Source organism: Netta rufina (genome assembly GCF_964035555.1).
Source record: "Netta rufina genome assembly, chromosome: 1".
NCBI classification, from domain to species: domain Eukaryota; kingdom Metazoa; phylum Chordata; class Aves; order Anseriformes; family Anatidae; genus Netta; species Netta rufina.
The window spans coordinates 3,436,378-3,457,054 of NC_140123.1; the positions used below are offsets into that span (position 1 = coordinate 3,436,378).

At 44.0% G+C, this 20,677-nt stretch overlaps 1 protein-coding gene across 1 annotated transcript in view; it reads right to left on the reverse strand.

The window, feature by feature from the left end:
- PAK1 (p21 (RAC1) activated kinase 1) overlaps window positions 1-20,677 on the reverse strand; it is a 66,311-nt gene that overhangs the window by 7,806 nt on the left and 37,828 nt on the right. Inside the window, exons 4-13 of the mRNA XM_084295310.1 lie at window positions 15,810-15,910; window positions 14,356-14,503; window positions 12,438-12,475; window positions 10,329-10,445; window positions 9,973-10,147; window positions 7,658-7,721; window positions 6,801-6,849; window positions 4,217-4,329; window positions 523-640; window positions 13-112 (exon numbers count right to left, since the gene is read on the reverse strand). Of these exons, the coding sequence (XP_084151436.1) occupies window positions 13-112; window positions 523-640; window positions 4,217-4,329; window positions 6,801-6,849; window positions 7,658-7,721; window positions 9,973-10,147; window positions 10,329-10,445; window positions 12,438-12,475; window positions 14,356-14,503; window positions 15,810-15,910 (1,023 nt within the window). The remainder of the gene's footprint in view (window positions 1-12; window positions 113-522; window positions 641-4,216; window positions 4,330-6,800; window positions 6,850-7,657; window positions 7,722-9,972; window positions 10,148-10,328; window positions 10,446-12,437; window positions 12,476-14,355; window positions 14,504-15,809; window positions 15,911-20,677) is intronic.

A 20,677-nucleotide genomic window follows, 5' to 3' on the forward strand; every position in this document is an offset into this window, starting at 1 on the left:
TTCCCCTCATACTTAGTTTGACAGAGCCGTCCATTCCCAGCAGGATGTTGTCACTCTTGATGTCTCTGTGAATAACTTGGTTCGAGTGGAGGAATTCCAGAGCCTGGAGACACTGAAAAAAAAGAAGGAAAGATGTTCTGACTGTGCATCAAGTGCAATTAGCCAGCTATGGACTCTAACAATGTGCATTTTGAGTAGCACAGGCTTAGATTTTTAAAGCCTTTTCTATATCCAGTATGTGCAGAGCAACAGAGACATCCCACTGGGACCAGAAGGTGACAGGTTAGAAAAAAAAACAAAGAAAATAGGCATAACCACAAGTATTCCAGCCCCATTTTACAGTTCTCACTCTAGGGTGAAACCTAACAGGAGCATGTCACGACCTCCCCAGTGAAATCCATCCTCTGAGAAGATTCCTGCAGCATTAGAGAAGCAGTAGACAGCTATCCCAGCAGAATAAATCAAAGAAAGCCCCATCCCCTTCCTCCTCACAGCTCGCCCAGGGTGTGGGTGCAGCTTTACCTCTCGGCACACAGCTGCGATTTGTCCTTCGTCCATGCAGGTCTCTGTCACAACATCTGTTAGGGAGCCTCCTGCCAAGTACTCCATGACGACCCAGAGCTCTTCTCCTACAAGGTAGCTGAAGTGCCAGAAACAGTTTTTAGAAGAAGCAAATATGAGCACGTCACCGTTTACTGAGTCAGAACGCACTGGGTTTTAAAGCTATCTTAGAAGTGCAGGGAAACCACGAGGCTTGAACAGAAAATGTCACTGCACTGGGGGAAATTCTCAGGGCAAATTCTGTGTGTTGGAGGATCTGACCACAACCTGAAAGAGCAGAGAAAGGGTGAGTGCAGAAAGCTGAGGAGAAAACAGGGCTGAGGTGATGGAAGAACAGGTTAAAAGTTTCCTGGCCAAAGGAAAACTCAGCAAAGCTGAGTTTTTCTGCCATGGAAAGGGCCCAGGCTATGAAGGAGACGAACTCAAAGTACCTTTAAACACAAGGAGAGAGAGGAAAGAGCTACTAGGCAAGGTGCAAGCATGCATCCATCCCTAAACAGCTGGTGCACAGCATGATTTTCAAGGGCTCTTACACTGACAAAGGTGGCTGTGGGCTGATCTGACACCACTGGCAACCTCCTACCCTAAGCAACTGCCTGCCCTTGCCCAGGCACAGGGACAGTCCTGGCTGGTTGCCCACGTACAACTTTTCAGTTCTTTTTCAAGAACACCATTTTTTAAGCATCGCACATTTGAAAAATCTCATCTGTAGGAAGCTTGTAGGAAGATAAATAGGAAAAAGCTGAGATGAGGGTGAGTTTTCACATCCCTTTGGGATATTGTTGTCTGCTGGGAGCACGTGTGCTCATGTCTAGGAGCAGAAGACCTGGGATGAAGGCACCAGCATTAACTCATGTAAAACCAAAAAAATCATCACCAACCACTTCTGCCCTTTTGTGCCCATCTGGAAAAACACCAACACAACCTTTCACGACAGATACATCAGGATGACGCATTCCTGAAGGAAGGAAGCATCAGCTGGAAAGCCACAAACCCCACCTTCGCAGCTTCTCTGCCCGGGTTTGAAAGGAGCAGACAGATGAGTCGAGAGAGACAGCAGAGAATCGAATTGTAAGCCTCTGCCTGCTGGCAGGAGGACTCATCAAATCATTTGTTTTGCTCAGAAACACTGGTCCTGCTGAAAAGTGAACAGGGAATTTGCTACGAGACAAAGGCAAAAAGCAGGGTAGGGTCTAGGGGACAAATAAATAGAAAGCAATAGTGAAGGAGAAAGAGGTTTCTGACTTGGCACAGAAAATTGACAGGGATGAGTGCAACACCACAGGAGTGAGCAAGAGGTGTGCTCTAGCCCCTAAATGCTGCCAACACCTCAGATGATGAAAAAAATCCCCAAAAATAAAGAACTGTGCTCTAGGCTGTACCTGGACAACAGAAATATTAAAAGCTCTGCATAACTGTAATATTAGAGACAAAGACGTGATCTCAGTTTGGTGATGCTTCACTCAGCACTCAGGAAACAAACAGGCACATTAGGCCAGGCAGGAGGGATGCAGCTCCCCAGCAGCAAGATCCTGCTCTTCCAAAGCCTCACAATAGGCACAAGAACCCCCAGCGTTCACCCTCCTTGCTTTTCTGTCCGTTTGCTGCACTCAAACAAAAGCTGATCCCTCTGAAAAAGCTTAGTGAGAGAAAGTCGGGGACAAAAGAAGTGGCTCCTGTTGCTGAAAGTTTTAATAAGACAGCAGGACGTGCAGCTACCCTACAGCTGGGATGTATTGGCTCGACAAGGCATGTGCATGTACACGGGGATGTTCTCTCTAAAGGAAGAACACGCATCTCAAACAGTTTTCCCAAAACAAAGCCTCTGATCAGCCGGGAGAAATACACACTTGCAGCCCACGTGCAATACTTAAAAGTTCTTTTCTGCTTTTCTCATTTTCCACAGGTAATTTCTGCTCTTTCCAAGAAGAGGGTGCCTGCCCAGCACCACTTTCTCTGCACAAACACGCCCCTTCCTCAAAATTTCACAAGCACACTTTATCCTTTTGATAAGGCAGCTCTTTACAACCGTGCTTATAACGCAGAACACAGCACCATATAAATTCAGCATCACAATGGATGCTGCAGCATTAAAAGTGCTTTTTTTTTGGCTAAGACAACCGAGGAAGATGTTAAGGAAACAGTTGATAGGTTTTGCTATACATGCAGAGCAAGCGAGTGTCCAAATATTCTCTCTCCAGTTCCCAGAAGAGATTCTGGGTCACATCCCTCCTTTCCGTCTTTAGAAAATGAGCTGCCAAGAGTAAAGCCTGAAGCTCACCCATCTAGACACTGTTTTCCCTACAAACAGCCAAACCTGTAGTTAATCAAGATGAGTTTCTGACAAGTGCAGCAGGCTGGAAACCCTGCTGCAGCTCCACTGGAACTAGCTTTAGCATAAGGTGAATGATTCAGGCTTGACACAACGCATCAGTGTTAAACTGATGCTGAATTCAGTTCACCGTGCAACACTTCTGCCCTGTTATCTTCCAACACATCGCAGATTTCCACGCTGACAGCCTGGGACTGTTTCCTGGAAGTCAAACAGGGGAGATGCAAGCATTTCTTGTGCTTTCAAAGGCAGCTCCCTACCCCCACAGACGCACAGTCACCACTTGTTCCTTCTGAAGCAGACAACCTCCACAGAGCCGACAACAGCAGCACTGCTGCCATCACCCCTATGCAGAGCCTCAATATCCCACAGGGAAGAACTCGCAGTCACATGTATTTGCAGACTTGCTTTTTACTGCCCTGAGCTATACAGCGAGCACAGCGTTCGTGGCTGCACGCATTTATGTCAGGAACAGCTTAGGCAGTGCAGCAGCCGCAGTGCTGATTGTTCCTGCTCTGGTCCTGTCCTAATAATCCAAGGGATCCCAGAGCAGGTCCCTGTATAGGTAAGCCACTAGGTGCAGTGCTTGCAGAAAGGAGAAGCAGGGATTCAAAAAGTCATCCCACATGGATGTAACACATCTAAGGCCAAGCAGGAGTAACGCAGCACGTGTCCAAGTCCATAAAACCCAGCTCCAAGCAGGGAATAAGCCTGTTTCCTCTATCTCCCAAAGGGTTATTCCTCTCTGTGCCAGCTCTCCTTTTTCCCCTTACACACACCCACAAGAAAGCAGCCTCGCTTAGTTATATGTCACACATCCTTCAGCCTTACCACTGCTATGCTACAACACAGAAAACCTCAGTGGACAGCCACAGGGACATGATTCCCATCTGAACGTTGAGGGGTTACTCTGCAAGCAGAGCATTAGTATTGCTCAGGGAGAAGGAAAGAAGGGGAAGAGGAAAACAAATAACACAGTTCAAGGTATTCCCATTTCTCCTGTAGCATCAGGAAGGAAACGGCTTGTCAAGTCAAATTTGGCAGAGCACCTTGGAAAATGAAGTCCTGACAGCATGCTGCTAATGCCATTGCTGTCAGCACCTCTAAGGAGAGCCTAAATACTCCGATAATGCCAGTTCAGACACTTGTTTCTCCTAGGATATAGATGGAGACCACTAAGCAACCCATACCCCAACCTTGCCACATCCATTAAGCAATGCAAGATCGTCCTGTATCTGCATTAAGCTGAGATGGATCACTTAAGAAAGTCACAAAGAAGAGTTTTCCAGAGCCCCTTTGTGAACCCTTCAAATCACGACATACCTGTCCAAGTAGTTGACGATGTTGGGGTTTTTGTTTTCCCTCATTACCAGGATTTCATTGATAATCAGTTCTTTTTTGGGCTGCTGCTGCAAATTCATCTGTTTGATTGCAACCTGCAGGGAAGGAAATGAAAGAAGTAGGGCATTATTACATGAGTCCCCTAGAAACCTGCCAGTAGCAGTGTCAATCATTTTAATCCCCCATTCAAATAAAGGAGAAAGCCACTTATTCATCATCGGTTACTCAGCAATTTAGCAATTCCTGCAGCCAGTCCATTTCTACTCTGGCTGGATATTCGATGCCAGAAAAGGAAAAGGGGAATTACTGTTTTCATACTTGATCTTTACATCACTGTTGAACAGCCAACTCTACATTTTTTTTGGCAAGAGAGCAGTGATACCTTCATTCTAGTATGGACTGATACATCAATGACTCCTTATTCCTTAAATGATTCTTATTAATTTTATTTTGAATCAGATTCTTCTTTAGGTTTGGGTGCTTTTTTTGTTTGGAAGGAGGTAAACAACACAGCCTAAGTGAAGTGACAATTCTACTTCTTCCCATCACAGCAAGACCTAGGAGGAAAGAAGCACTGATATTTATATAAAAGGCTGAAAATACATTATTTGGATCGCAGTCATACCAAAGAGAAATAGGGGCAGATTCATTACTTGTGGCCATGTGGCTTAATAGCTTTCTACCCACCTCATTATACCTGCTCCACGTGTACAAGCACAGAAAGCAGTTGGGTACAACACACTTTTAACTCTTCGATTAAACTTATATTTAACTCTTCCAACTATTCCCAGTATTTTGTGAGAACACCTGGCCTTCAAAGACAAAATTTCAAACCAGTAAGACTGCTCAGCCCAGCGAGAGGCAGAAACATTTTGGTAGATGCAACAGCCCAACTGGCCTTAGCACAATATTTGGGCAAAGGGAATGAATTGCAATTACGTCTTTACAAAACTGCTGCTTGCAGAGAAAGTGGTATAGACTGGTGGAGGGGAGCCAGGAACTCTAGCCCACAAAAGCCAGGACTGAAAGAAACGAGCCTCAGAGTGCCAACAGGGATGGATACAATTAGCATTTTGATAGTATAGCAGGAGAGGCTATAGAGAAAGCCCCACACATGGGAAGGCAAGAACAGACAGACACCATGCTGCTTTTCCACGGTATTCACGAGACTGCCACACAGTACTTAAATAAGGGAGAAACAAAAACCCCATGCTGCTCTTTGCACAGGATCAGAGAGGAGAATGAAAGGTAAAGAAGAGAGAGAAGGCATTTGCCGCAGATAAAGAAATTCCAGACCAAGGATACCGAGGGAGCTCCTGTACTTCAGCACTCCTGTTCAAAAGTAGACCCAAGTGCACACTTGCTCCAAGGGGCACTTTCCTTTTTTAATACTGCCATGTGCATTAGAATACAAATTAAACAGCTGTAGTTACACTAAATAGGCATCGTCAGTAAAAATCATGAGTATTCTTAATCCCAGGAGCTGCCCAAGGCTCCTGTATGTTGCACAATAAAGAAATTTCCTTCTAGTGCTTCTAAAATGTGCCGCCTTTCACTGAGCTCTGGGTTGGTACCAGCAGCATTTCATGGGAAGGAGCAGGTTAAGAGGATGCCAAGGCTACAGCAATCCCAAATGCGATTTTAAAAATCCAACTAGTATAAAGGGAATGATTTTAAAAGCCGGTTGTACTCCAAGGGTTCCAATATTCACATGGGAGTCTCTGAAGTGGTCCAGAAGGAAAGCAGAAAACCACCGAAGGGATTTCCTCCTGCTATAATATTTCTCCTTGCTTCAAAATGAACATGATGCCCCTTCCTCAGAGGCTGCAATTAAACTGTCTTATTTCTTCAGGAATTGTGAAGGGGGGTGAGGCAGTTTTCATCCAAGAGTACAGTCACAAAATTTAGTCACGAAATTTACCGGTGGGTAACCCTGATGTTGTACAAATGCAAAGTGGAAACACAGTGCTGCAGACTTCCATAAACATATCTGGATTAATGGACACACTTCACTCTTTAACAATCCTCCATCTAGCAATAATCATTTTCACTGAAGCTGCATATCCATCCCTCCTAGTTTATTACCTAGGCATGCAATATGCACAGCACTGTTCAATATTCAGGGGGAAAAACAAAAGACACTCCTCATCTCTCAGCTCAAGGGCAAAAAGTAGGTGGGCAAAGGAACTATTTCTATGCAAATCAACTCGTGTAAGTGTAGGAAACAAAGGAGTAGAAGACAAAAGAATGTAAATGGGGACAAGAAAAAATATCAGGGATGAAGAGAAAAACTTCTGCTGAGGAGCTATCCAGTCTCAACATTTGTCTCCAGCCTCTGTGGACTCAGGAAGATTCTCTACAAATACAAAATGATTCAGGAATTAAAACCTGGGGAATCATTTTTTCCAGTTTTCTGCTCAGACCACTCAACCATGCCTTATTAGTAAGGAAATAAATGCCTCTTTAAGAACAAACCCAGAAAAGAATGCCTTTATTTTGCAGCATCAATGCTAAATTTTAGGAGACGATCCAAAATCCATGGAAGTGGTATTCTGGCAGCACTTACCTCCTGTCCTGTAGCTACATCCATTGCTGTGTAAACTGTACCTGAGGCTCTAAACAAAAGGGAGGAAAAAAATGGAAAAAAAATGCCTATTAGCATCTCATAGCAAGACAGAGCTTAATACATTCCTCTTCCCCCTCGTCTCTGTCAGGTGTTCTCATTCCCGTTCTTGTCATGCAATAATTCCAGTGGTAAATGTAGTCTGAAATATTTCTTGGCCAACTTCACTGTTGGAGCAGAAGCCAGAGAATTTATGGGGAACAAAGCTCCCAGTACAGGACAGTATGGGCAGCCAAAGCCTGTAGCACAGGCTGCAGGACTGGGAGCTGATCCCAGCTAAACGGGCATGACGGCACTGCCCTGGCTTGCAGAGTGCCCAGCGCGATTACAGAGCAAGCAGGATCAGCAGAAGTAACCAAATGTGGCATTTGTAGTGAAGGAAACAGCAGTTTGAGCCTCAGCTCAAGTATCTCTCAATGATTTGCCTCCCCCAACTCTTCCTTACCCCCCACCCTGCTGAGAGAACCCCAAACCTGCATCGAGGAGAGTTAACTCCGCAGGCAAATCTGTGATTTGAAGATTGTCTTGCATGCTGAAAATAAGCAGTTCCTTCCCTGCCTGCAGTTATATTTAGCAACCCGATCATCTAATGGCATATTTTCTTATATTAAAGCACAATTGCACAAAATAGCCCGGTCGCTGTGACTCAAAACTTTGCTGGGAAGGGCAGAAGAGCTGGGGTGGGGGTGGTGGAACAAAAAAAAAATCCTCATCAGCTTTTCCAGCAAACTAACTTAGCCCAGTTTCAATGATCCCTTCCATAAGGAAAGGTACAGGACAGAAATGAAGCATATACCAACCCTTGCCCAATCTTCTCAAAGCGTGTGTACTTCTTTTTTGGATCACCCACGCTCACAATACTTCCTACAATAAAAAAGAAAACAAAAAGATTTTAGAAATACTTTTTCATACAACGACACCGAGACAATTTCTGGCAGGAAAAAAATATTTACTGTTTTTTCATACCAGCACAAATCTTGCCATTAGTTACCTAATGACTAGGTTGGCCTGGGCAATGTTCAGCTCCTCAATTAGAAGCCCCAAAACTAGGGAAGGGGCAGCAGCTTTCAGTTGCCATGCGACTGCAGCCCTGGTTTTAGAGAAAACCCTGAGGCAATCTCAGCTCATTTTCCCCGACGTGTCTGTTCAGCTGAAACAAAGTCTGTTCCTGCATCTCTCCAAGGGCAAAGCACTTCGCTCAGGGCTCTGCGAGGTGGTGAGGGCCTGCTCAGGCCCGAGGTGGGTTTGGTAGCCATGAAGAACGCAACCCAAAGTTTTCTGGATGAGAGGAGGGAGCTCCGCACAGGAAAATCATGAAAAAAACCCAGCTGGGTGCAAGTCTGCCCTATAATGGCACCAGGGTGGCTAATAGGATCGGGAGATGCAGATCTGCCTCCGAGGCAGTGTTTGGAAGTTGCTTCAGCAGCCAACACACGGTGCTGCTTTCGCCGGGGTCTAGGCCTGAGCCTGAACAGATGCATACTGGCAAGGAAACTGCTCGTGGTCATTTTGCCAAGAAATCCAGTAGCAAGCAGAGTAAGAGCAGGCTATTTTCAGCCCCCGGTGGCCAGCAGCCAAGCCCACAAGGCTCAGGGCAGACAGAGGTAAGAAAGGGGAACACGGTTCGTGTTTGGGGAGGAGGGTGGGGAGAAAAATCCGACTCTATACACCCCGCTGCACAATTACTGAAGCAATGCTGTCTGCCCTAAGGACAAACATTTCTGGACAAACATTCGTAAACTTTCCCTGGAAGCCTAATGCAGGCTGCAAGGTTCTGAATGCATGAGGTAAATGTTTGCACAAGGCAGTCACAAGAGGCAGCTGTCAGTCGTGCCCCATTTAATCCTCTCCATTTGTAAAAGGGGGGAACGTTTCCTACCTCCCAAAAAGCCAGGCGAAGATTCATTAATGTCTGCACTAATGCAGCATTGTTGCCAAAAGGTAGGGAATACAGAAATGAATGTATTTGCATTAAAAACAGTACCTTTTTCCTGCCACGGACCTTGCTTACCCTACCTGCTCACAAAATGGCTCAAATCCTCATGGAAAGGTCCTGCTAATTCAGCAAGAGAGGGAAGTTGCTGCTTTGAAGCAACGAGTCTTGAAAGTGCAGGTTTTCAGATAGCAAGAATTATTAATTCACATGCCATCTATTCAATTTAGCATTTTATTCATAGAAATGAGGCACCCACGTGTCATTTTATTAAGTTGTACCCTCAGAATTCCCCTTGACCCAGATATTTGTCTTTGCTTCACAAAATAATGACATTTAGGAGGGAAACTCTCACCAGAGGAGAGTAATCTGACCTTAGGGGTGCGATCACAATTTACATAAACTGATGAGCTCGACGTATATTTAATTAACACGGGATTAACAGATTAAAAGAATGAGAAATGCTCTACTCTAACAAAAGCTGGCCCATGCTGAGGAGAGCAATCAATTGCACAGAAGAACTTGTTCAGCTGTCAAATACTGCCACAGCATATCCCAATAATGCCAGGCAGTTGAGGAACACTTTAAATAAAATCCATGAACTGAAGGTCAGGACTGTTAAAGAAACTAGGACACAACAGAAAGACAAGGTAAGCCTTGAATTTTTCTCAGAAACACCCACTAATTTGAGTTATTTACTAGGTATCCACACAATGTCAGGGCCCTTAAAAATAACCAAGTCATTTAATGTAATGATATCATGGAAAATGAACTTGGGGTTGCATTAATTTTCTCTCCATCTTGTAGCCATGGTAAGAAGCTCTGCTCATCACCTTAGGTCTAACATTTCAGTAAAATCATCCACGCTCCAGAGCTATGGAATATCACAAGGTGGAACAGTCTCAGACTTCATGGTTAAGGAGATGTTACATATTCAGGGCTCGTTTTACAGTCTGAGGATCTGTAACTCCCAGGGTACTTCAGCTGACAGCAGAGGTGCTCAGCTTACATTTATTCTCCCCCCCATACATCTGCCCCCAATTTTGGGGCACAGTCACAGGGCACAGTCTTCAGTAAGGGATCTCAGAGTAGCAGCATTAAAACATCTCAACTTATTAAAGTTTTAAGATATCACTACAGCAAGACCTTGGATTTCAGGAAAAAAGAAAAAAAAGGACATACTTAATTTTTCCAGGATCTCTTCATCTGACATTTTTGGCTTTTTCTTCTGCTTCTCTGTGTTCCTGACCAGCAAGTCAGGTGCCGTTGTGTTGTTTTCCGAGGGAGAAGGAATAGGAGAAGTGGCCACATCTCTGGTAGGAGGAGGAAGAGGGTCTATCACAGAGCGGGTGTATATCTAATTTTGTTGAATAAAAACATTCATATTAATATAAAGCAGATGACGACTTAAAAATACTTCTATTCATCCTTTTTTTTTCCCTGTTAATGATGTATTTCTACACCTACAGTGCTAACAGATAACTCCAAGACCTGACCATGACTGCAGCAGGGGTGCTGAAGGAGATATTACTACTCACAGATTTTGTGTGTTCAGGTCGTGGAGCTATCACAGGGGGTGGAGCTGCATCATCTTCATCATCTTCGTCTTCAGACACCGAGGGCACTGCAGGGGTCTCAGACACGGCTTTCACATTCTGCATGGGGTTACACAAAGAGCAAAAATAAAAACCCAAATTCTTGGTATGAACAAGTCACAAACGTTGGATTAAGCTCCTAACAGAGAGTGCCTTGAAGCAAGCACAGAAAAATAATAATCAGAACAGGTTAGAAAGTTACAGTATCTTAAAAATCCAAGCCCCAAAGGTCCTGAGCCTATGCAGGAAATATTTAGATGTCCAGTTCAGCTGTCATCTGCTTGTCTGATCCCCATCCTCTTCCCTGGGATTTACGACTCCCCTGGGCTCTCACATTGCCTTCCTGACACCCACACGACAGACCCAGCAACTCTGGACTGCTGTGAGGATAACATCTGAGTTTGGATGTAGCTGTCTCTATTTATATTGCCTCTATTTCTTCCCTCGCTGCTTGCTCCAAACCCTTATCATGCAGATCAGAGATTTCAGTCTTCAAGTGATTTAATTTACATCAGAATTTAAATGTTTTCTCTAAAAGTTGGGAGGTCAAGTTGACATCAGCTTTGGTATTAAGACTCAAAACTAAGCAATGAGGTATTCTGGAAGCAGAATCTGGTAAAACCTTTCAAAATCCCTTTGAAAACAACACCCTAAAGGAAAATATTACATAAGGTAGGAATGATGAATTTTTATAAAGTTTTATAAGTGATTAAGAAAGAATTATCTGGAATTTTTTTTTTTTGCAACACTGTGATCGGAACTCAAAGCTACTCATAACCTTTAAAATTTGACTCTGGATTCGAAGTTCATGGCATCCTTTACACTACAAACATTTCAAAATAAACTTGGCAAGCCCCTCGACCCACTAGACCAGTTTTGCTTGTACTCCTGCTTCCAGTTTGTTTACCATCAGCTCCCTGAGAGTGGCAGCAGAAAAAGACTTCTTAAAGCACTGCAATAAAGTTCTCTCTGAAATAAGGGGGGGAAGAGGTAAAGTTTCACTGAACCTAAGATTTTTGAAGTCATCAGAATCCTAATGTTAAATTGTTAAAGCTTTGTCTATTAAAAACAACTACAAAATGAAGTCTATGTACTGGTAATTTCCCAAATCTCCCTAAAATTAAAGGTTACCCACCCAGCATCTTCCAAAAAACACCGGTCTACTGAGGCAGCTTGATGACTACTGCTTTTTCCAGGATTTATTTTAATATCCAACTGCCTCTGATATTCTAAGCTCCTGAAGACTGATGCACAATGAAATGTGATAATGAATGACAAAACTATTTTTATTTTCTTTTTGCAGGTTCCCAAATGGTCACAGGAATACGCTGCCTCCAGAAGCGAGCAATACGTGCCAGCTCCTGATAGCATCACAGCAGTAAGAAAGTAAGAGATGAGGGAATTGGGAGGGGTTTATGAATCCCCTAAAATAGAAAGTTTTGTTTATTCTCTCTCTCTCGCAGACGTACACAAACATTACAGAGCTTTTCAGCCCTGTCTCCTAGCAAAGTCAACAGGAGCAGTGCCTGTCCTGGTGAGGACAGAGTAAAGGTCAAGCAGAGAGGAGAACATTTTATTTCCCTTTCTGCTGAGATTAGGTTGGTTAATCAACAGTGCTTCAATCAAACCTCGCAGGTTAGTAATTAAACTGTGCTAGATCACAGATGTTTATAGAGCCATACGAAACCTGAAAGCAAAGTGGTTATGATTTTCTAGATTACCACACCCCAAAGAAACAGATCAAGAAACAGATCAATTTCTATAAAAAACAGAATTATTTCCAGTCATTAATTTGCTAATTTCTATTGACTATTTCACTAATAAAGCCTCTTATTTCTACTTGACTCTCCCACTGTTAATGAAAAAATGTGCAAGCAGCATGCCCTTTGAGGATAATTTACCTGTTTTTAGAAATGTACTCTCCACATAGATATGTATAGTTCAGACTTTAAGATGATTTTAAAACACTAAGCAAAATAAAAGTTTACGTGTAGCTAAGAATATTCTATGCAAGTTTTAAAATCTCATGCAAGAGATGATATGAAGACTTACCAGTGTATTTGACGAATTATAGTCCTCCGCCAATTTATCTGAAAGAGAGACATATTAATGCAGTTATAAATGAACTGTAAATGCAGTAGCACTGGGGAGAGGAAAAACGGACAAGCTCCTTTTGGAAGGGGCAGGAAAAACGGCTCCTCCCAAGTCCAGGAATCATCTTGCATAACTTGAGGCACTTTGGAAAGGGCAACTGGCATAGAATTTTTTTTTTTATTTTTTTAGAGAGAACAGAAAAAGAAGCAGTGCACACATACACATTCCTCTTGGGGAATATCTTTCTCCATGATCTACACAGGCACTAGACGCAACTAGACTCCTAACCCCAGGTGAAAAAGAAAAAAACAACAAAAAACACAACCAAGTTTGACAGAACAAACTTAACAAGCAAGTCTGACACTCAAGTAAGACACAGACAAGGAAATTTTTCATTTGGGCAGAAATCTGATCTTCTCCTTTCCAGGCAGAGACTAAACTCCATGGCCAGTAGTTTTTCGTAGTTTTTATATGTTTTTAAACCTAAAATTCCGCAAGCATCTGTTGTGCCTCTGCCCAGTGTTAAGAAGATGCCAGGACCCTAAGAAAAATAATCAGGCCCAAAACCAGGCAACATTTTCTATCAAAAGAAGAGGGCATAAGGTGTGGCGACCCTTTGGGATCGATGCTGTATCCCAAGCAGACACAGGATTCTCCTGCAAGGTTACAACAGCAGTGGAGGAAAGTTTGTGTCCAAGCTGACAAGAAACAAGGGCCTCTTAGGAAGCTCCTTCTGTTAGGACTTGTTATTAAATGCCTTCAGATTCCTCCTGCACTCCCAGCATGTTTGAAAAAGGCTGTCTCTAGTCTCTCATGACCACCCTATCCCTCATTCCTTATCTTGGGATATAGCAACGAGAATCTTGGCTTGTAGCATCTCTCAGGAAGACGAGCCCAGAAACAAGATTAACGTTTCAAATCTAATTAAGCTTAAGAGACCAGGCAGCTATTTTCCAAGTTTTCCACCATTTTAGGGTTGTTCTCCTATAGAGATCTTTAAGCCTGGGGACCCTGATCTCATTCAGGGTCCCCCAGGCACTTTTGTGGAGGAAGTAAAGTGCAAAAATCTGCTGTGCTAAATCACCTGCTGAGGCACTAGCCCAAGACCTGCACGATGTTCAGACCCAGCCACCAAACCATCCTGCAATAGCAAGCAAGGACCCCGAGAATCCACTGGTGGGCTTCTTGTTTGGCTATCCCCACACATATGTGGAAGAATTGTGCTTTTATCCCTGCCTGGATTCTTCCTAAGTACTATTTGTTCTGGTGACATGGCACTATCTCCTTTAAAGAACCAAAGCAGGGCTTAAGGTTTAGAAAGGGAAGGAGTTAGAATTAATTGAAAGGGAAAAGAGCGATGGCTGCAGGAATTCTCCAGTAGGCAGGTAATCCATAGAAAGGAGGCACAAAACCTTGGCAGCTGTGATTTATAGAGGAATCCAGCCAGCAGTTATCAAGCACCTAGCAGCTGAGCAGTATTCCTCAATCACAGCACACAGGAGAGGAGACACTCATGAAGCAATATCCCAGCCAAAAACTGGAGTTCCTACAGTGCTTAACTGCCTGTTTTCTCCAGGGATTTTCATACAAGGAATCCAACGTCAACAATCCAGGTTCTGCCTTCCAGATGCAGGCTGTAAACTTTAGAAAATCTGTGTTTTGGGATTCATCCTGTTCACCTGCTTTTACAGCTATGCTGGGCATCGGGATTAACAGAACAGCATTTTAAAGGGAGAGTTCTTGAGCAGCCGGAGAATCTCATTCACATTTTCCACGAAAAGACAGATCCATTTGTTGATTAAAGAAAAGAAATCCCTGCATACATTGACTAACAGAAAGCTGGACAAAGCAGCCATATCAGATGATCTCCACGTACCTGTGAAACTCATGTACTTCTGGCTGCTAGAGGTCTTCTTGGAGTTGTAAAACTCCAGCACATCCAGCACTGCCTGGGGGTTCTTCTTCTGCTCCAGCTTGGTGATGTTGGAAGTCTGCAGTAAGCGGGCCCACTGCTCCGGCATTCCCTGTGGGGACAGGCACCTCGTTAGCCCACGGCCAGCCTAAAATGCTTCACAGCACACGTACCTGCTGCAGCACCCCTGTCTCACTCTTCCTGGGGTTAGTCAATACTAAAAAGGAAATGGGGAGAAAAGAAGAGAGAAGAGGAAGAGAAATAGCAGGTTTCAAAAAGACAGAAAGGAGCAGACGCAATGGTGCAGCTCAGGTAGAGTAAGAGAAAAAATTCCTCAAGCAAGACAATCTTTACGTGCAAACATATACATATTTACACATATCCAAGAAAGACTATGGAAGCAACGTGTGGTGTAGAGCATCTGACACAATGGACAAGCAACATTCGTGTGGGTTTTCATGTAGGGCTAGCATTCTTTGCTAATAGACGTTTGGTGTTTATTGTAACCAAGCTGGGACAGCAGAGATGTTAACCTGGCATACAGAGCTCATAATTTCATTAGAGACACGGCATTTCAACCAAAAAAATAAATATATTTGGAGTACAACCTGGCTTGGGACTCTCAGCAGCAGGAAGAACAAGTGTTTGTGTCGACGCAGTGGTAAATGATGGGGTCCTCTACCAAAAAAATTACCCTCACTGTTCTGAAGCATTGCTGGCTACACCACCCCGAAGTGATACCTCACTGGCACATCCAGGTTAACATCCAAGTCTAAATGTACAAAACACAACTGGACACACAGTTCAGTCTAGAAAAGCAAAATGCCTTAAAAATATACATATATATTACACACAGCCAAAACCAGCTCGCCTGTGAACAACTGCTTCTGCTATTAAATCCTATCTTGCAATCAAATTAAGAGGAGTGTGATGAAATACAGCTCTGTCTTCCTCCCGTTTTGCATGACAATAAAAAAAAAAAAGCATAAAAGTTTCTGCCATTTAGCCTTAGGACAACACATGCACGTCTGGCACAAACAGGTATGCACGGCTGCGTGCGTCCTAAAGGGGAGCCCTCTGAGCTCCGTTTGGAGGACACAGGCTATGCTGTAGACCTAATCCAGCTCCAGAAGAGGAAGGGAGGGGAAGGGAGGAGAGATATACCACATTTTGCTGCCCACATCAGCCAAAAAAACAGGAAAGGCAAAGTCTGCTGGCAAGCTGGGCTCCTGGGATGTGCCAAGCTTGACAAGCCGTCAGTCTCTCAGCAGGAATTAGTGGGCTGCCTCTACAGATGTAGATCAAACTAGATGATGGTAATAGCCTTTCCAGCATTACCGTATAAAAGATTAATAGGTCCTGGCTCCTCCCAGCAATAAGCCAAACCACACAGCTCTCTTTTCCTCCAAATCACTTACTGTGAATTCCCCCGTGACTGCATCAAACCCCACGTGGATTGTGTGTTCAAAGTCGGAAGGGAGGGAGATCTCTGGCCGCTCTTTCTCTTTCTTTTTATTGGCTGGAAGAGACAACAACAAAAACAATCCATCAATCCATCAAGAATTATGATCTCCCCGACAGCTTCTCGTTTACCTACACAACCACCCTCAGCTTTTGCTAGTCAGAGGATTTCGATCTGAGGCAGAACAGCAAATTACAGAACTTTGTTAACTCAATACAGAGCAGATACATTCAGGGACAATAACAATCAGAGTCCTACAACACAGGACAAGCGTGTAATGTATCCAAAATACCAGTTTTTGTTGAGTATCAGCCAGCAGTGCTAGACTCAATAGCACTCACGAGCTATTTACCTAAAATATCCAGGCAAACTTAGGTATGTCAGAGTCAAAAGCACAAAGGCAGTAACTGGAAGCCATGCAGTTCTAGACTTTTTAAATTATTATTCTTTGTTTTTAAGCAAAATATTAAAAGATTATTTATAAAAAGTGCTGGCTAAACTTACCTTTAATATTAGGGACAAAATATTGTCTCTCTCTTCCTACGGCCTCAAAACAAGACTCCACAAAGAAAACCAAATATAACATGTGCTTCTACTACACAACCTCATACAAGCATAAACCATTTCTATTTTCCTGCTCACAAACCGAACTAAATGTGGTTTCAATAACGAGGTTTGAACACACAGCAGGAAGAGGGCAGAATCTGGCAGGTGAGGAGCAGAGCTCATAAAGAGGCAGGAAAGGAAATCAAGCAGATGCACCCCACGAATATTAAAGTCAGATCTTCAAACAAGATTATTATGTCTCGAATTAAGTTTATCCATATTCATGACATACTAAAGATGCCACCTTCCTTTTAATATTTACTGTAGTCGAGAAATGGAGACCAGTTTAAGGAAGAACCCCAGATTTGCCGCTGTTTGCAATATAAAATAAGTAGAGCCAGGAGGAGGTGACTGAAGCACTTGTGTTTCCCAGCTGTTATCTGTTGGATCTGAAGCCAGACTGAATTTGTTTTGTGGCTGACGTTCCCCAATGCACTTTTGGCAGTCTGAATACCAAACCTCAGGCATTTCAGGAGCCTGGGAGGCTGATGCTCAATACTGCAGTTATTTAAGGCGCAGTAAGTATTTAAGGAGATGGTCAGCACTTCCCTCAAAGGACCAAATCCTGTTTTCCCCAGCGCTCTGGCACCATTACAGAGCATCGTTACAGAGTTAGTATAGCACAGAGCAATTCTGGAGAAAGAAAAGGATCAAATGCTCAGCTGGGGATACGCAGAAGGAACAGATTGTTTTCGATCCCCCTCTCAAACAAAGGGGATAGGGGAAGCTGAATCACAAAAGAGCAACAGACTTGCCAAGGGGAAGGAGGAGAGCAAGCTGAATTGCTGGAGGAGCCATCAGAGATGGGAGCCAGCAGCCAGAAGCAGCTGCTGGCTAGCAGATGGCACGTACCTGCAGCACCGAGGCCTGCCAAGGAAGGACTGAGCAGCTGCATCCAGCAGGTAAACGGAAAATGCTGCATGCGAGAGGAAAAGGGATGCAGAGAGAACCAGCAGAAGCACCGTATTGCATCGTCCTGTCTACAGGATCAGCCCCTTGCTCCAAGCCAAAGGGCACGGTGTCAGCTCCAGCCCAGAATCATTAAACTCAGGTTAAGGGGAATAGGGCAGTTGTACGAGCACCACGCTGCCCGGGACAACTGCCACGTCTCCCCATACACTGGAGCATAATCCCTTGAAAAATATAAAATAGGTAAAGGGCATGACTTGCTATCCAGAAATCAACACATTTAGTGTCTTGATTTCTTCATTTGGACCTCCTGAGCACCCCATTGTACCTCCAAATCCCAACAAAACCCATTCAGCCAGCAAACTGAAATGAGTGCCAACCCCAAACTTACTCAGAACAGGAGACTACAGCCCAAACCCTTGCTAAAATCATCTTGCCTCAGCTATAACATTTATATAACAACTGTAACAGTGGGTGAAACCATAATTCCTCTGTGTACTTTTTGGGATATGCCTGGGTGCCACAGTCAAGGTTTTACAGTGCCCTGACTGAACTAGAGCATCATGTGAACATGAATTCGTGTGAATCCCCTAGGATTCCCAGGAGACAATAAACTTCAGAAGCTTTTGATCCCAAATCTAATAGATCTAGAAGCCTAAATGTATTCAGACACTAACAATATAATTGCTTTTTGGAGCAGATATTTATGCCATGGAGGCATGAGCTAAAAAGAACTAAAGAGACGGGCACTCCCCATCTTGCTAAACGCTTAATCCCCTCGACAGTGATTATATTATCCCTGCAGTGAGTCAAAAAGCCCTGAAGATTCTTAACTAAAGTAAAATAAAGGAGAACTTGTATCTGCTTAAGGCCTACCTACCACCGAGTGCTTTATCCCCTGCCACATCTTACCACCTTCTCAGTCCAAACCTCAAATATCTGATGCTGTTACAAGAGCCGCCCGTAGCGTTTCACCACGATGCTCTGGCAACTTGAGCTGCACCCAGAAAGCACGAAAGGCCAGAGCAAAGCCTGAAAGCCCATCCTGGAGCATGCAGAGATGAGGAAGATACTCTTCAGCGGTGGGGAAGCTCTCCCCTGTCTGAGAGGCAGGATACCACACATCCGCGGCAGCGTAATCACCACAGAAGGGGCTCCCAGGCGCTGCACCGCCTCGTGGTTAACATCCTGCCTCTGCGTGAATCAGCAGCTGAGCTCAGCAAACCTCAGAAGAACAGCGTGTGCCATATGCGAGCCAAAGCCCAGTTTCTCCCCCCAAGTAGGTCATGGATGAGTCCCGAACCCAAGAAGGCTTGCGGGCTCACAGCTCCTGCTGAAAGCAAGAAATCACGGGAGCTCTGCATGCAGGTGGAGAGGACCCCCTGATGTTACAGCCAACTTGCTTTTTACATACCAGATTCGGGTGGTTAGGCTGGGACAGAGGAAATCAGAACTAGAAACAGCACCCTACCTTCTGCAGGCTGAACATGATGCTTCAAAGCAGCCTAGCAAGGCAATATAACTACACAGAAGTTCATGAGGGCCAGCGTTGAAGCCCCATGGGTGCTTTACACCACAGCCTCAGGTGTAGTGCGATGTAAAAGATGCTTTCCAAACCTCCTCTGGTTACTGCTGCCCTTCTTCACTCAGCAACCTGTAGCAGATGCCCTCAAAACGCCTCCCCTCGTTGGCCTCCCCTTTGATCCAGGTGCACAAGCTCTCACCGGGTCTGTCTGCTCCACTCCACACATTTGAGCTGTGCCTTTGCATAAAGCACAACCCCTTCCCCACCTTCCCTGCCCACAAAGTATCACAGTTTAAAGCCCCCTGCATGAGCCTGCTGGCAGAGATGTTCTTGCCTTGCTTTGCCAGGTTGGTGCCATCTCTCCCCAACCACTGAAGAGGGTCCTGCAGGCACAGACACCAAAGCCCTGCTGGCAGCACCACTTCAACGCTGTTGAGGTCCTACACAGGGCTAAAAACTCTGGTAGGGTTCTTTGCAACCCCACCAGAGGTCATGAAACCCCCAGAATTACAGTACTCTGACTAGGAACTAATTCTCCTTTTGGTCCAGCCAAGCCAACAAAGAGCACTTGATTCAGACACAAGGCCAAAGGCAGTGTCTGAACACCTGGGAATTTTACTAGCAGTTAAGCAGCAGGAGGCCTTGGGAATTTACTTGTCGTCATGAGATTAGAAAAACATTCCTGAGATGAAAACCAACCAATCCAAAGTGAAGGCGATGATGTTAAGGTTAGTTTTTGCTCGACGGGAATTAGAGGACAGAAGCAACCACTCCAGTCTGGGCAGGTGTACTGCAACAGAAGGCTCTGCTGGGCTTGGCTGAACAAAAATCTCTCGTGTCTCGAAGCATCTGCCACATTGGCCAATCTTCAGTACAAACAGGCTTAAACCTTAATATCAGTGTCTGTTGCTTTACCTGAGCTGTTCACTTTTGCAGCTCTCCTTTAAAATCCAGTTCAAACTAGCATTTCATGCAGTATTTCTTTTATTCTTGCACATTTCAATCTATTTCTTTGCTTTCTGCAACTGTCCAGCCTAGAAGTATTTTTTAAAACACTCTTTTAAGTAAGCCAACACAAAAATCCTGCAGCTCTTTAGGATTACTACACATAATGGCGAGTTCTAACTGATACCCTGCAAACTTTTAATATTGAATTCATGGGCTGCAGAATCTAAAAATCCATGTCTGCAAAACAATCCAAGCTCTCCCAGACCATACATCTCTGTTATTTTGTTAGTGGAAGCATCACTCCAATCAGCCTTTTTGCTAAAAAAAAAAAGTCTAAAAGGCAGCTTCTCTCCTGAATGCCAGGAATTTGCAGATACTTAAACTTTACTTTAGTTATCCAGTGTCTGGATACTGCTGCAACACAGTGCAAAAACCTGATTTAGAAAGAGGAACTCCACAAAATGGGTCAGATATAAAAAGAAACCAGCAGATATTAGAAAAGACATTTTTTTTTCTTACATTACTTCAAGATTTATGAGAGTTTTTAAATTATCCTGATCATTAAAAATTAGAATTTCATATATAGTTCACAGCTCCTATCTCAATTTCCATCTGCTACAGTCCCTATAATGGCAGAAAATTCCTTCCTTTCACAAGAAACGTGCAAGAATTTGCAGTGACAAATTATTCATAACAGCAAATAGACAATGCTTGACCCAAACTCTAGAATAAATGAGAGATTACACCTTTGACTGTAGGCTTTTCACAGCAGACCGTGCAGTAACATATGACAGGCCTGGCAGGAGACATTCAGTTAGTCATGCTTGACTCAAATT